The sequence below is a fragment of the Hemicordylus capensis genome, chromosome 1, assembly GCF_027244095.1.
Source record: "Hemicordylus capensis ecotype Gifberg chromosome 1, rHemCap1.1.pri, whole genome shotgun sequence".
NCBI lineage: Eukaryota > Metazoa > Chordata > Lepidosauria > Squamata > Cordylidae > Hemicordylus > Hemicordylus capensis.
Genome location: NC_069657.1, coordinates 147,668,107 through 147,684,832, shown reverse-complemented (window position 1 = coordinate 147,684,832; position 16,726 = coordinate 147,668,107). Strand labels below are relative to the sequence as shown.

Below are 16,726 nucleotides of genomic sequence, written 5' to 3'. Positions count from 1 at the left end.
TGCCTCTTACCCTTTCTCTCCCAACCCCAACCCCCCCCAGCTTTTCAGTAGTCAGAAACTGCCATTGCCCCAGACGTGGAGAGGGGGCTGGCAATTCACCTCTCCCGAAAGGGGGCTTGCAATGCTCGGTGGTGGTAGCAGAGCATTAATGCTTGGCAGAGAGAGACCCAGGTTCGGTCCCTGGCAGCGCTAGTTAGAAGCAGCAGCAGCAGCATTGGGGGCAGTTGGGTCCTGAAGAAGGCCCCTCTGCCTGGAGAGCCCCGGCCAGTCGGAGTAGGCAGTCCTGGGCTAGCTGGGCCAAGGGACGCTCGGAGAAACATCCCAGGTTCAGGGCTGTGTGTTTTGGACCAGGACAGCAGCCGGAGCCTCCTCTGGGCTTGGCAGAACTAAATTGGGCGTCAGGCTGCCGCTCCCCTTGTGGCCCGGCACCTTCAGTTGCACGTCTGTATGGCAGACCCCGCCTCCTGCCCCCGCCTTCGCGCAGTGCCTGCTGCACCCCGCCAGTGGATGCCCTCCTCCAAGCATCCGGCCCCTTTCGCCGGGGCTGGGGCACTCCGAGCTCCTGCTTGGGCCGGCGCCAGCTGCCGTTGCCTGTGGGTTTCCCCGGCTGGCCCTCCTTCCCCTCGCCACCAGGCAGGCAATTAAACTGCCTCCTAAGCAACCGGAGCAAAGGGATCAATGGTGCAGGGAAGGAGGGAGGCTGTGCTGCAGGCCAGTGCCGCGGTCCCGGCTGTGCAGCGCTCACCCCCCTCCCGAAAAGCACACACATGCCTCCCCCCCCCCGCCCCGCACTCCTGCTCCTGCCCTAATCCCCGGCAGCTGCGCTCCTCCCTCCCGCCGATCAATAAGCCTTTCACTTTTTGCCTCTTGTTTGTTCCGTGGGGAGCGGGATCGATCGGAGGAGGGGGCGTCTCCTTCTCGTTTCCGCTCCCCCTCGCTGGCCGCTCCTTCTCCAATTAGTCAGTCCTGGAGCCTCCGGGCGGAGGAGGAGGAGGGAGGAGGAGTGGGGGGTGCAGGGTGGCTTCGCTGTCCATTGGACCCCAGCAGCACCAGCCGAGTCCAGGCTCTCTCGTCTTCCGTCCCAACTTTTCTCCCCCTCCCCGTCTCATCTGTGGCAAGGAGGCGCTTTCCAGAGGCGCGGAGACGGAAGGTAGGGTGGAAGGGGGAGCAGCTGCCTTGGGCATCGGGGAAGGGACTCCCGCGAAGGAAGTGGCTGGCCGAGCCCGGCCCGAGGAGCTTCCCCAGCCCGGAGCAGCAGTAGCAGCCGTGGCGGCGGCGGCGGCAGCAAGCAGAGTTGAGGCAGCAGGCTCTGCGCGTGGATCTCCTCGCCTTGGCACGGACTTTGCCAGCTTGTGAGCGATTCAAACAAGTGGCTCCAGCATCACTTTGGAGTGGTGGCGGCGGCGGCGGCTCCTGAGAGCGAAGCCCCGCTGCTGCCCAGCTCTTCCTCCTCGCCTCCTCTCGCTTCCCCCGACACACGCCCGCTCTCTCTCTCTCTCTTTTTTTTTTAATTTGAGGATGAAATAATGTTGACATGCCTTGAATTATTAAGTATCCCCTGGATTTTATTAGCACACGATGCCTAAATGCTGCCTGTATCTGGTGGGGTCTTAACCGGGCGTGCGGAGGAGCGGCACACACAGCGGCACAGGGAGCGGCGGGCAGCTCTGACAGCTGGGCTTGTGCAGATAAACGAAAGGAAGCACCCGCCGGAGGAGGAGATCCCGAGTGAGACAAGAGCCAAGCGGCGCTCGCAGCTCCTGAGCGACGGGGGCCAGGCTCCCCAGTCCTCCTCCTCCTCCTCCTCCTCCTCCTCCCCCCCTTCAGCTGGGCTGACTAATTTAGGGGCGTCCTGCAGCATCCCGGGGAGAGCGGCCGGTGCCGGGCACCCCAGGCCCCCGCTGCCTCCCCTCACTGGGGGGGTAGTGTGCTGCCTGGTGCCTCGGCACAGATGCCGATTGAGATTGTCTGCAAAATCAAATTTGCAGAGGAGGATGAGAAGCAGGCGGCGAAAGAGGAAGGGGACAAGGAGAGCTTGCTAGAGGAGCCCCGCCGGCCTCGCCACCGTGACCTGGCTGCCTTTGCTGGCACCAGCACCCTGCACGGCCTGGGCCACATTTGCCACTCGGGGCAGCTGGGTGTCCGGCAGGCCCTCTGGGCACTTGCGTTTGTGGCCTCTCTGGCCTTTTTCCTGTACCAGGCGGCCCGGTCGGCACTCTTCTACCTGGAGCACCCACATGTCACCACCCTAGATGAGGAGGCCACCCAAAAGATGATCTTCCCAGCTGTGACCATCTGCAACATCAATCGCTTCCGCCACTCGGCACTTACCGATGCCGACATCTTCCACTTGGCCAACATGACCGGACTTCCGCCCAAGGACCGGGATGGGCACAAGGCCTCTGACCTGCTCTACCCTGACCCAGACATGGCTGACATTGTCAATCGCACTGGACACCAGCTTGATGACATGCTCAAGAACTGCAGCTTCAGGGGTGAGAACTGCTCGGCAGAGAACTTCACTGTGGTAAGTACTTGCTATGCCCGCCCCATGTGCTTCCTGCCCTTCCATAAAACACTGGTTGGACCGAAGGCGTTGGGGCTACCCAAGGGCTGAGTGCCAGGGCTGAGTTTGCATCTCGGATTCCACTCTAAGAGAGAGTCGGGTTTGTGGTGAATGAGTTTCTCTGGAGTATAGGTGATAAGTAAGCTGCTGCAGGCAGTAGGTACCACAGCATGAAAGACACGAGAGAGAGGAGGGAAACATTGGTGTAAATGGACCGGGCACTAAAAGTACTGTCCACTTTGCAGTCTGGACAGCTCTTCTTATCTTGCTAGGGTGGACTGCCACAGATAGCATGAGGATCGAGGCGGCAGAGATGACCCTCTGAGTTATAGAGGGAGGCCACCCATACACGTTTCCAGGATACTTGCAGAAGATGGGAGGTGCCTGAGTGGGTCCTGAATACGCTTGGAGGTCCCAGCCTTTTGCCCTGTGTACCTTCAGTGAGCTGGAGATGAGGTGCTACTCCCAGCTCCAAGTAGGCTATGTGCTCTGCTTGGTGCCCACAGCAGCAGCACCGCTGCCTTGGGCAGAGTGGCATAGCAGCCACTCTGCCATCCTCTTGGCACTTTCTGGCATAGCTCTGCCTGCACTATCAGGGAGGTTTCCCACTGGGTGGAATGAGCCAGCCTTGCACTCACTCTAATACTGAGTCTGAAAATCACAAATCCCCGCTGTGGTTTGGGGAAATAAATGTGCTGAGCGGGCGGAATACCTGATGGGACCCTTTTCAGACCATAATGACTCTGGAAATGAGCTGCTTCTCTCCTGCGGACACTGGAGGCTGCTTCGCCTTCTGATCACTGTGTGTGGAAGGGCGGGTGGGAGGCGGGGCGGGGGGAGAGAAGGTGCAGGGCAGGAAGAAACCTAAAGGGTAAAGCTGAGGGGATAAGTTGTGCACACACATGTAAACACATGCACCAAGTGGGTTAGAGATCAGCTTCCTAGCCAGCGCTGCCACACATGCTCTCTCCTGTCCCCAAGACTCTGCTATATCTTATATACAGAGCCAGAGGAAGCACACAGCTGAGGATTCAGGAGCTCACATCTCCAGGCCCTATAAGAGCTGTGTCCCATAGTTGGCAAGGGTTGGTTGAAGTCCTCGGCTGTATGAATTCCTTGCAGGCTATGTCAGAATGCCAGGCTGGAGAGGGGAGGGAAAGGCAACACGGGGACATAATGTATCTGTGAATGCGTGCATGCAAACCCATAACCAAAATTCTACAATTCAACATTTCAACATAAAATTCAACATTTGGAAAGTTCTGCAATCTGCATTTGGTATGCAAATTGAGCCCTGCTCTCTGGCCATTCAAAATCCTGCTCAAAGCACCACCACTCCCTAAGCTTTTAAGGGCCAAATCTCGATCTCCTGATTTGTTGTTATTTAAATGTATGTAACTGTAGGGGGATGCCACTACATGGGGAGGAAGGGAGTGGGGTGTTTATCACTTCCCCCATGTTGCTTTTCCAATCAAAATTTGCCCCTCAGCAAAATGGGGGGGGGGCAGCAGCCAAGAGTAGCACAAATGTTATTGGTAAATGGCCAAAGGGAAAGGGTTAAGGCATCTCCCCCCCACCCCCACTGCTGCTCTGAATAAATTTTCAGCCTCTAAAAAAGCAAACAAATCATTGGTAGAGTCAATCATGTATATCCAGCTCTGAGACTTAATCAGGGACTGCCTGCACACACTCTCTGCCTCCTGAAGGGCTAGAAACTTGCTTGTGTTAATTAAATATATATATATATATAAGAGTTGATTTTCAGGATGCTGAATTCTGATCTGTTACCAAATTCTGTGCTTGTGGAACAGAGGAGTACAGGCAATCATGTCCGTAGTAAAAGGAAGCAGATGTTTTGGAGGATGACATGTCATGGGGAGAATTTATGGATGGGGATGCCCCTTTAGCAGAAGTCCCATGCCAAAGGCATTCATTTGATGTGTAGCTTTAGGGGAGTGTGCCCCAAGATAGCTCCTGGGGGCATCACAGCTTGAAGTAAGCAGGGGAGAGGATCTTACCTTCACCTTTGGGGCATTCCAATAGCAGTGTGGGATAGTATTTGGTCTGCTTTGACTATGTTAGGGAACTGCAACTCGAGATACTGCAGCATCACAGAAATGAAAGGAAATGGGCATGGGGGGGGCTCAGGGTAGTTTGGAGGACCCACTGCGGAGGTTTGAGGTTTGTAGGGCTCAGATTTCCCCTTGGAAAGCGCTGCCGCTGCTGTGACTGCTCTGGCTGTTTGCTTGCCGCTGAGCTGCCTGCCGCTTGCATCGTTGCATCGCATGATGAATCCCCTTTAAAGATCCTGTAAGTAAGAGCGGTGCTCGGTAAATGATCTCCCTCTATTTAGCGTCACAAATCCACATTCTTTATGGGACGGCAAATTAAGGGGCCGCCGGGAAAATTCCCCGGCGTAAGCATCTTGTGTGCACTAAAGCCCGGCCAGCGTAGTAAATCTTGATGGGCCATTGCTGAGCTGCGGCGAGCCTCTGGGTGCCAGCCTCACTGCTGTGTGTACCCCTTGCTCTGTTGGGGGAGCTGGGGTCCGGAGGGAGAAGGAACAAAGTGGGCTGCAGACAGGAGACCTCCTGCTCCGCCATGTCCTCTGTGACGGACACGGAATGCATCTGTGTGTGTAGACCCTGCCTGTGCCTTGGACTCCCAGATGGAGCAGATTCCCCCTTCTTCCACTGCTTGAATTGTGTGTAGGGGGGAAATCAATCATCTCTTTGTACTTCACTGGACAGGAGATTCCCTGGCAGCCATGCCCTCCCCCTCACCAGCTGGGGAAGTCACGACTAGAGGACTAGCATGTTCTGCTTCAGCCCCTCTATTTTCCCAGTGTCCTCTAGGGGCATGGAGGGGTCCTCTAGGCAGGGGGCCAAGATGGGTTGGAGTGTTTGGTACCTTCAGTCCTAGCCGGAGCAGCCTCTGGCCAGCTGCTTTGGCTCGATGTTCTCCTTTGTGGCTATATCAGGCAGCAGCGACATAGGAAGATGCTGAAAGGAATCATCTCCTCCTGCGCGGGAGATGGCAATGGTAAACCCCTCCTGTATTTTACCAAAGACAACCACAGGGCTCTGTGGTCCAACTGGACAGCACACTTTACCTTTACCTTTTTGCCTTCCTTTCATTGCTTTCTTTGAGATGTCCACATTAGGAGTGGACCTGTCTTCACAAGCAGCGGCTTCCCCCAGTGTAGCCCTCCTCCTTCTCCCCCCCACTCGACTCCTCCCACCATTAGCCAAGGTTTTCAGGCTGCCAGTGACAGTCCCGATCACAGGACAGGTGATCTGCTGTCCGTCATAGCTTGGCCTTTTCTCCTGCCTGGAGTGCTAGCATACAAAGAGCTTCTCTGGGAGGAGACAAGGTGCAGTAGATGGAGAAGCGACTAAGGCAGGACAGGAAGAAGATGGTAGAGGGGGCTGGGCCCCCTCTGTGGTGTTCTGTGGTGATGGTGGTGGGGCAACAGGCGTTTGTGCAGATTTCCAGGAGGGGACGGTGCTCCGGCATACCAACATGCACACTCAAAAGAAGAATGACCCAGCTGGCACCTGCTCTCCAGGGGTTCCACTTCCCACACTTGTGGTGGTGGGGAGGCGAATATGTTTCTAAAAATTGGAATCTATGTCAAAGGGTGTTTTTCTTCTTCTTTTTAACAATCCCTTGCTGCCAACGTCCTCTCCCTGTTACGGAGGCAATGTCAGAGAGGTTTCCAAGTATTGGCAGTTGCCATATTTCCCACCAGACCTAGGCCTAAGGAATTTGGGGGGGTCAGGTTAGGGGGCAGTAGACAGGCTACCCCACTGAGAAAAAACTGATATCTTGAGCTGTGCAAGCACACGGCAGGGGTAGTGGCGGTGGTGGAGGATACTGGGGTTCAGCCAATCCAAATGCTGCGTCAGCCTTGCAAGGACCTTTTTTGTTTGGGTTTCTCATGAGCAATGTCTAGGCTGGGACTTGCTGACAGAAGCATATAGAGGTGAGAATAGGTCAGGGTCAGAAAGCATAGGCAGATGTTGATCCTGAGGTATCCCAGGCGGTAAGCAGCAGGGATCCCTGCCTGGTGCATTGTGGGCTTGAAGCACAAAAGAGCACACATTTCCCCCCCTCACTCTCTCTCACCACCACCCTCCCCTAAATTGCTGTTGCTCGGTCTGGCTTTGCCGCCTCGTTCCCCAGCTGTATAATCAGCGGCACCCCATCTCGGTGCTGGGGCTGGCGATGACCTTTCCTCCACAATCGTACTTAATAAATGTCACATTTTCCAGCCTATTTTTACTCTGGGTAAATGAGTTTCCTGCGCTGCCTCCCCCTCCACTTGCCGCCTCCTGCCTGTCCATTGGTGCAGCTCCTTGGCCACCACTGTTTGGAGGCAGCAATGGCAGTCTGTTTCCCCAACCCGCACAATGAAGAGAAAGGGGTGGGGGGAGGAAGGAGACTGTCGGCATTCCTGTCGGTGGCTAGGGAGAGGAGTGGGGCGGGGGAGTGATTCCTTCATGTCAGGAGAAGTTGGCCCCAAGAGGGAGGAAAGAAGGAAATAATCCTAAAAGAATCTGGGATAAGCAGTGGCATGTTTGTTTTAAAAGCTACTTTCTGTGGCCCATGGCGTCATTTCAAAAGATGCTTAGGAGATGGGGCCGAAGCTCAGTGGTAGAGCATCTGCTGTGCATGCAGAAGGTCCCTGGTTCAATCCCTGACATCCCTCTCCACCTAGGGCTAGGAAAGACCCCTGCCTGAAACCTTGGAGAGCTATTCCCAGTCAGAGCAGACAATACTGAACTTGTTGGACTAAGGGTCTGACTCAGTATACGGCAGCATCCTATGTTCCTATGTACCTGTTGCCCACCTGTGCATTTTGATATCTTACAGAGGGAGAGTGTGGAGGTGGGAGCTGTCATCACACAAAGGGCCCCATCTCCCTTACTTGGATCCTCTCTCTTCCTTTCCCCATTATTGCCCTAAGTCTGGTAGCAGCAGGATGCCAACTCTGCCATCTCTCTCTTTTCTCCTAAGCACAGATTTCCTCCTCAGTAATGTATGGTCCTCTGATCATTTAAGGAGCGATCATTGCCATGCTGTGCTTTGTCATGCTGACTGCACTGTCTCTCCTTTCTAAATTTGGAATGAGTTCTTTCTAGCCCCAAACTGGCACAGAGTGGAGTTGATGCCTTGTGCTCCTAATTTCTGTGTCCCATCCCTGGGTGACAGTTCTCTGTCCTATGAAAATTCCAGAAAGCGGTTGTGTTGGCCCTGAAGCACATTAAAGACTAATGCATGTGTTGCAGCATGGAGTCCACTTCAGCTTCATGCATTCAGTAAAGTGGAGTTTAGGCAACCCACAGAAACTTATATTCTGCAATATACTAGTCTTTAGCAATGCCACAGGACTTTTTGTGGGTGCTTATCATGGGATCCTCATATGTTGTCCAGAGAGCCAACCGCTGACAAATCCAAGAATTTGTGAGTCACTCTAGAACAATAGAATCATAGGATTTTAGAGTTGGAAGGGACCTTGGAAGTCTTCTAGTCCAACCCGTTGCTCAGTGTAGGAAACTGCTACAGTATCCTTGACAGATGGTCATCCAACTTATGTCTGAAAACTTCAAATGAAGGAGAGACCACCACTGCATGAGGCAGACTGTTCCACTATTGAACAGCTCTTACAGGCAGGAAAGCCTTCCTAATATCTAGCCTAAATCTGCTTCCTTGTAATTTCAGTGCATTGGTTCTAGTCCTGCCCCCAGGAGCAACAGAGAACAAAGTCTGCATCTACCTGAGAGCCCTTCAGGTATTTGAAGATGGCTGTCATATCCCCTTTTAGCCTCCTCCAAGCTAAACATCCAGCTCCTTCAACCATTCCTTATAGGACTTGGTTTCCCGACTTCTCACCATCTATGTTGCCTTCCTTTGAACCCTTTTCATTTTATCAATGTCCTTCTTAAAATATGGGCCCTAGAATATAACATAGTATTCCCAGTGAGGTTTGACCAGTGCAGAATAGAGTACAATAACTATTTCTTATGATCTGGACATTTTGCCTCTGTTAATGCAACCTAAGATTGTATTAGGTTTTTTAGAAGCAGCATCACCCTGCTTGCTCATGTTCAAGTTATTGTCTGCTAAGGCACCTTGATCTCTTTCACATGTTCTGCTACCAAGCCAGGTCTATCCCATCCTATTCTTGTGCATTTTATTTTTCTTCCCCAAATGCAGGATTTTGCATTTGTCATTGCTGAATTTCATCTTGCTGGTATTTGGCCAATCTTTGAACCTATCCAAATCAGACTGAATCTTGATTCTGTATTCTAAGATGCCAGCCATCCTGCCCTACAACTTCATGTCATCTGCAAATCTGATAAGCATTCCCCTACTCCCTCCTCTTTTACAAAAATGATGAACAACACAGGGCCATGCACAGAGCCTTCTGGCAAGTAAGGACAGAAACATGCCCCCCTTTAAAATAGTATTCTCTTCAACACCTCTAAGCTCTGGTAGCTGTCTGACAGTGTTCTCTCTAATTTTTTTCATCTGTGTGTGTAATAAGTTTTGTTCTGGGTGGCAGTATCAAGGCAGTGTGCGCGCACATGCATTCAGAGTGGGACCTTCCTGATTCAACCAGAGCGGGATCTAAAATTATCTGAGTGGACATCAAAAAACGTGTGAGCGTGCGCACACGCGTACGCCTTAGAGGGAACACTGGTGTCTGATACATCTCTTCTTCACAGCACACCTATCTGGGCCAGTTCACAGGTACGTTTCCATAACTGGATTATTCAGTATTTGGTATTTCTCACTCTGAATATGTAAACTCTCTTCCTTGGAAATAATTGAATCGGCACTGGATGATATGAACATTCTCTCTGTGGTGATAAATCTGTGATGCTTCATTCACATAAGTAAATCATCCCTTGATCCTGCAGTCAATGAATGATGAACATGCCATGTGGAAACTGAGAATGACATAGAGGCAAGTGTACAAGTGGCTATGATTTCTGTGTGCTTTTCCCCCACAGCCTATACTCACTCTAATTTTACCTCCTACTTGGCCAGTTCCTTCTTCCAACTCTGAGGACTTTCCAAGGCCAGACCAGTTCTGTTAAGCTCACATGTTCTAACTTCCCAGCACACCAAAAGGAGGAGAAGCTGCCACCCATTTCTGGTGTCTGGAGACTATGCCTTTGTCTACTCCAAGCCCATTACTCTGGTATGGAGAAGAAAGGGGCAGCAGAAGGGATTGGAGAATCACTGTCACTGCAGAATTACAAATATGATGAATATTTATATATCACTTTTCAACAAAAGTTCCCATAGATAGAAATAAATACTAGTTGTTCTAGTAAGAATTAATCCTCCTTCTTTCCTTTCACTATCCCTACAATGGGACTAAATTTGGTCCACATCTCTTAGGCAGTCCACAGGTTAGCCCACTTGTACCTCAAATGTTCATGCATCTGCCATCTTGAACTGGGGTGGATGACATCATCACAAACTATGCCTTTAAGGTGTCCCTGTGTCTCCCTACAATTGTACCAAATTTGGTCCAAATCAGTTCCCAAATGTTCATGTGTCCGCCATCTTGAATCAGGGTGGATTATGTCATTACAAACTATGCCCTTGACCTATCCCTATGTGTCCCTACACCTGTAGCAAATTTGGTTCAAATCAGTTATTTAGCCCTCTTGCGCCTCAAACGTGCACACACCCGCCATCTTGGATTGGGGTGGATGACATCAACACATACTATACTGTTGAGGTGTCTCTATGTATCTCTACCTGTACCCAATTTGGTTCATATTGGCCCAGGCATTGCAAAGTTGATAGGGGGACACACAGACAGACAGACAGACGGACACACTCAGAATGCCAAGGATGATCTCATGTTACTGGAAAGTAGGCTAAAAATGGCTCCCTGTACCCAAAAGGCTCACAATCTAAAAAAGAAGTGTCAGATAGACACCACACCAGTAACAGCCACCAGAGGGATGCTGTGCTGGGGATGGTCAGGGCCAGTTGCTCTCTCCCTGCTAAATGAAGAGCATCCCCACTTTTAAAAGGTGCCTCTGCTCATTTAGCAGGGGACAGAGGGAATCTCGGCCTTGGTTCTGCAGTGAGAGAAGGCCAGTGCTGTGTTCCATCCTGCAGCTGCCTGCAGGCTGGATAACGCTAATAAGCAACCAGCAAGGAGAAGGAATCTGCATCCAAAGCATCAGAATATGTAACCAGTCCCAGGAGCTGATGCAGCCTCCAGTCTTCTTCACCCCTTCCTCCTGCTCAACCAATCAATTCTGGTTCTGTGCAAAAATACTTCCTTGGCAGAAGTATTTGCTCACTGCTCTGCACCCTGCATGGTATACCTCCCCTCCCTGTTGTGACTCCCCAAAGTTAAGAAGAAAGCACATATTCTGCAGATTCAGGGTCTCATAGGAAAATGTTGGCACGGTGACTTCTCCCCCCCCCCATTGCCCCACAAGATGTTTTGTTATATACCCCTAACGTAACAAATACGTGCAGGCACTTAGTGAAGGTTTTTTTGAGTTCCTGGTGCAGACCCAAAGGCCCAAACACTTTGTCTTGTAGCAAGACCAGTCATCACAATGTCCTCAAACCCCTGCCTGCCTTGTTCAGAAGTTGTACAAAATGAGAACACTGTACTCAAATACTCGCTGGCGACCCAGCACTCCACATCTTGTAGAGGATCTCTCCTCACATACACCATTTGTCTACTCAGACTTACATTGTTAGTGTGGAGAGCAGGGCGAGTACAGCATCGCCACTTCGTATAACGTCTACACAGGGCTCCCATCTATGGCTGTTGTGGCCCAGTTCAACATGTGGGGGGAAGAGCATGGACACACCGATCTCCCACCCCCTGCAGAGCAGCAGGGCTTATTTGCTACTTAATGTTAAAGCTGTGCATTGAGGAGTGGTTCAGATGAACCACTCCCACACACGTGTACAATTGGATGATGGCCCTTGGACAAGCAAGCTGTGCTGCACTCTAACTATGCCAGCATCATGTGGTAGTTATGGACTGGACAAGGACTGGAGAGATCCAGTCCAGTTATGTACTGGACAAGGACTGGAGAGATCCAGCTTCAAATCCTACTCAGACACAAAGTTGAAAAAGTAACTTGGGTCAGTGACTCTCTCTCTCAGCTTAGCCTATCTCATTTTATTTATGTTATTTTTAATTTATTGTTAAATTTTTATACCGCCTTTCATTAAAACAATCGCAAGGCAGTTTACAATGAGGCTGTTGTGAAGATAAAAGCCATCCTGAGCTTACTGAAGGAAGGGCGGGATAAGAATGTACTGAATAATACTTGTTTATGGTCCTTTGGTGGTGGTCCATGGGCAGGAATAGACAAACCCACCCTAACAAAGTAGAGCATAGCAACTCCTCTTTAGTTTGCTGACTAAGCCTCGGTCTGGCCACCATACTAGCAGCTTTCTGCATTATCTTTGGTTAGATAGATTTGAGGGAGGGGAGGCCACAGAGTGACTGAGTAGAATTTCCCACATGCTGGTTTACTTCATAGACTTCTCTAATATCTTCCCTCACAGTCTTCCCTCCCATCAACATATCATAAGACAAAAGGCAACCAAGCCATGGTTGGGTTTGCTGCTGCCATAGTTGGCCCAAGAGCCTGTGCTTCTTTCCGGGCTGCATGGGAACTGGTTGCCATGGGCAACAGGCAGAGTCTGGGTGTCACAACCTCTTCAAGTCTCTGCTGGGCATGCTCTGAGATATGCAGTATCCCTGGCCACTAGGGCTGTGACTGCGGCCACTTGCCCAATTCAGGCATGCCCTGTACAGGGCTGGGAGCTTTCTGGAGTCTGACCTTGGAGTTAAAAGGGACTGCTTGGGCTCTCCCTTTCCATCCCCCTTATCTCTGCTGAGCAAAAACTTGGCAGAGTGGCTGGCATGGGCCCTGCATCTTCTGACAGATATTAATTGTTCCCCAGGAGCAGTTAATTAACTGGGGCAAGAGCACAAGCAGCCTTGGGAGAGCGAAAGCCTCATTAACTCCTGGGGGGAGGGGGGAGGGGTAATTTTTCTTCAGGGTATGTGTATGCTGGGTCAGAGTATGCCCCGTTGGGCTGGTATCCAAGTCTTTACCCTCAGCAGAGAGAACAGAGAAGGCAGATAAAAGATACCATTTTAATTTGCTTTAAGTTACTGTAAACTGCCCAGATATGGATGTTTGGGGCAGTGTACAAATATAAGAAGTAAATAAATAAATAAATAAATAGTCTATCATCCCATTTCCCTCTCCAGATTTTATCCAAAGTTGAGCAGAAATGGAGGGAAATCATCTAGGCGTGGGCTAGCAACGGAGGAGTTTCAGGTGCACCGAGGGACATTAGCCAGAAGCTAGTGGATATTAAGGGATGCTGAGGGCAGCTTGGGCTCAGTGAGGAGGGCCAGTGGGTCAGGAGATGGTGTTCATGAGCCACAGTGTCAGCAACAGTGCTGGGAGCCGGTGAAGAGTGTTCCCCATGCCTGAGAGCAGTGGCACAGCTTTGGAACAAGCACAGTAGGGAGGCGCTGAGATGCTGTGGGGGCTGCAGGCTCAGCACTGTCGCTGTGATTGAGATCAGATTGCTGCCACGCATAAAAAAGCTATCTTCATAATTATATTTAATGAATTGACTTTAAAAGCTCTTACACTCTTATCTGGGTTAATTTAATATTACACACTTAATAAGCCTGTCTGTAATACTGTCAGGGAGCGTGTGAGTACTGGGCCCAAGGAGCCTCCTCCAGCCACTATTCCCACTCGGCGCATGAGGGCAGCAGGTGTATGCAGCTGTGTGCGCCTGTCTGTTGATGCCAAGGAGCAACCTAACCCGCCTGCCGGGTGCTTCAACTCCCATGTGTGTCTCTGACTCAGCCCTCCTTGCTCAACCTGGAGTATAGGTTTTTCTTGGAAGAGAGACACACACTCTCATGGGTGTGGGGCACAAAGGGTGAAAAGGCAGGATAGTTTTGTCAACAAGAACAGGTGACCAGAAAGATGCTGAGCCCAAGATCCCTTTAAGAAGTTCCCTTCTTTGATTCCCACTAATCTCTTAAAGGGATCATCTGATGAAAAATCTACTTTGGGACTTGCCCCTTGCAGGGGAGATAACTTGCTCAGAATCTTTTAGAGGTTTTTCTGTGTTGAAGTCTTCACTGTTCTTGCGTATGGATTTTCTGTTGCCTATATATCTACAGGGATGTCACCAGATTCCCTTCTCTAGCCCTATGATGTGCCCCAGAGAGTCTGATTGATTTTGGACTCCTGGGAAGGAAATCTGCTTCCTTGTGGTCAATTCTGAATGTTCTTCCACCTTCTTTGCCTCTCATCCTTTCCTGTACCTTAAGTCTCAGAGATAGTCAGCCACAAGTATCTTACTTCCCTGCTTTGACAACTCATTCCACATACTCTGCTATTTTCACAAGACAAGAATCCAGGCAAGTCCAAAGAATCTCTCCAGGGACCATCCTCCATATGCACCCCATGGGGTGTTTCTGATGTACCCTTTCATCTCAGAAAGAAACTTTGTGGAATGTGAGTGTCAAAAGTGACCATAGCATTATATAAATAGCCACATATCCTTTTCTGGATCACTTTCTAGCCTGGTCTTTTCTGCAGCTGAGCAGCTTGTTTGCCACTGACAGTAGTTTCTCACATAGACAAAGTCCCTTTCCAACTGCCAGAAGAGTGCATAGCTGCCCTGTTTTCATAAAGCTGGGTGTCTTCTGAGGTCAAAGCCACAGGCTCTAGTATACAGAGACTCTGTCCTTGCATGTCCTCTTGTGTCACTTAGCACATGGCAAATGCCAGAAAAGCTTTTTTGGATGGATAGTTGTTGCTGTTTTGGCCTCAGAGAATAAGAAATAAAAATTAATTGCCAGTACTACTACTACTACTACAGCTTTTGTTGATAAAGGAATAGGCAAGCTTTCAAGTTGCATAGAATTCTTCATCAGGTAAAATGATGGTGTGAAGGTTAAATGTTGAACTGGGATGCCTGTTCCAGGTAAAATGGAACATGGCAGCCTATTCACAAAACTTTAGGAATTAGAGAGTGAAGAAAATGCATTGATCAGAGGGATGGAGGGCAGTTGCAAAACATAGGAGGGGGAAGCCAGACTCCGCTAAACTAAATAAGATGGCTATAAAAGCTCTACAGCTTCTCTGTATACTTTCTTCTTCCTTCCTTCTGCTCTGCATGTCACAATGAAAGGTGCCCAGAGCATGCCCGAGGATCCTGGCTCTGCCATATGGGGATGAGTCGCTCTAGGGACTGCAGAGTTGATTGAAGGATGTTTTTTGTGCACAGTTGTTAGCCTGACCAGGCCTGGAAGGGATTGGAACAGAGACGAAGGCCCTAGCCATATAGCTCCTCTAGCTTCAAATCTCCCCATTTCACACATCATCAACTGATTTGCATGTGCTGGTACATGTGACTTGCAGCTGTATGTAAGCGCTATCTTCACTGAAGACGATTGTGTTTGAGGCAGTATATACGGAGGTTCTGTCTGTGATACTGGCTGCTTCAAACCTGCTAGATGTCACTTGATGTTGTAGTTACTGAGGGATTTGCATGGAGGGAAGTATTGAGGAGCATTCAGCATCCCTGTGGCTGTATTTTCCTGTAAGGCAGGGGTTCCCAATATTTCTTAACAGGTGTACCACTTCTGTTGCAAACCTGCAGCTCAGGTACTTCATAGGGATGTTTAGTGTGTTTCTTTCTGCGCATACAAATGTAAATGTTACAGCTATGGTGGGCTACTGGCTTACATATAGACTAAGTTACTAATGAGTGCTTCCATTGAAATTAATAGGTACTTGTCCCATGTCACTAACACTGCTTATGAGTAATGTGGGTGTGAGACAGTGGCTGGAGTAGCTAGTCACATAACTGTGATATATAATGTGTGTATGTGTATCTATGCATGGGTATACATAAAAACACAAATTTAGGTGTTACCATTAGGGATGCGGGTTACTACAGTCTGTGGCCCACATCCACACTAAGTTACTCATGAACAGTCTTTGTGAAATTGATAGGACAAGCTCACGTCCTATTTCAGGGGGAGTACTCAGTGCTATTGCTGGTTCGAATCCCTGCTGGTATAAACCTATATCGGGCAGTAGCTATATAGGAAGATACTGAAAGGCATAATCTCATACTGCGTGGGAGATGGCATTGGTAAACCCCTCTTGTATTCTACCAAAGAAAACCACATGGCTCTGTGGTTGCCAGCAGTCAACACCAACTCGATGGCACAACTTTACCTTTACTCAGTGCTAATTTTCTGAAGCCTGCCAGGCAGGCTGAGGGTAGTGGTATTCTGAGCTTCAGTCATACCTGCCAATATTTCAGAATGAGAAATAGGGACAAAGTGCCCCCTAACTGCTGGGTAGGCATTCTGTGCATAGCTAGTAGATGGCAACAAGCCCAAGCAACCATCTGATCTCAGAAGGTCTCAGAAAAGCAAAGTCCGTGTTCTGTCAAATAATCTGACCCTTTTCTGCAGGGTTATATTATATAAACTGAAGAAATTAATATTCTGAAAAGCAAAGAAGTCAGGGCTCTGTCAAATAATACTACCCTTTCTACAGGGATATGAATGAAGCAAGTGCTCTCTTAAATGAATCAGACCCTGCTTTTCTGCAAGGAAATCCATGTGCTCTGAGAGAGAGACCTTGTGCCCAGGCTCCCTTCAGAGAGACAACTTCTCTCCGCCAGTCTCTCCTCCCTCAAAGCTGTGTCTCAGATGCAGATGACTCGCTGAAGTGAGGGGGGAGGCAGTGGAAATTGGGGTTTTCCACTGTGTGGTTGTGAGCCTGGAAACATGATGGGAATTCATGGCTGTCCTGGGTAAATAGGGGCAGTTGGCAGGTATGGCTTCAGCATGTAGCTGGCTGCCGCATGGAGAGGCAAGAGGTCTCTGAGCACCCCCTGGGAGCCCTTCAAGAATCCCTAGGGGTACTAGTACCTCTTGTGGGGAATCCCTGCTGTATGGCATAAAGTAGAAGGGATCTGGGTTTCCAGCAGGGTGTAGCTATCATTGAGCAAATGGATTCAAAGAACCCAGGGCCCCCAGCTCTTGAGGGCCCCCCAGTTCCACCCCTCCCTATTTTCTTCACTCTGAGGGGG

At 50.0% G+C, this 16,726-nt stretch overlaps 1 protein-coding gene across 1 annotated transcript in view; it reads left to right on the top strand.

The window, feature by feature from the left end:
* Window positions 1–850: 850 nt before the first annotated feature.
* The window catches only part of ASIC4 (acid sensing ion channel subunit family member 4), a 110,978-nt gene continuing 95,102 nt past the window's right edge, over window positions 851–16,726 (top strand). The window contains exon 1 of the mRNA XM_053285735.1: window positions 851–2,527. Coding sequence (XP_053141710.1) covers window positions 1,952–2,527 — 576 coding nt within the window. The 5' untranslated portion in view covers window positions 851–1,951. The remainder of the gene's footprint in view (window positions 2,528–16,726) is intronic.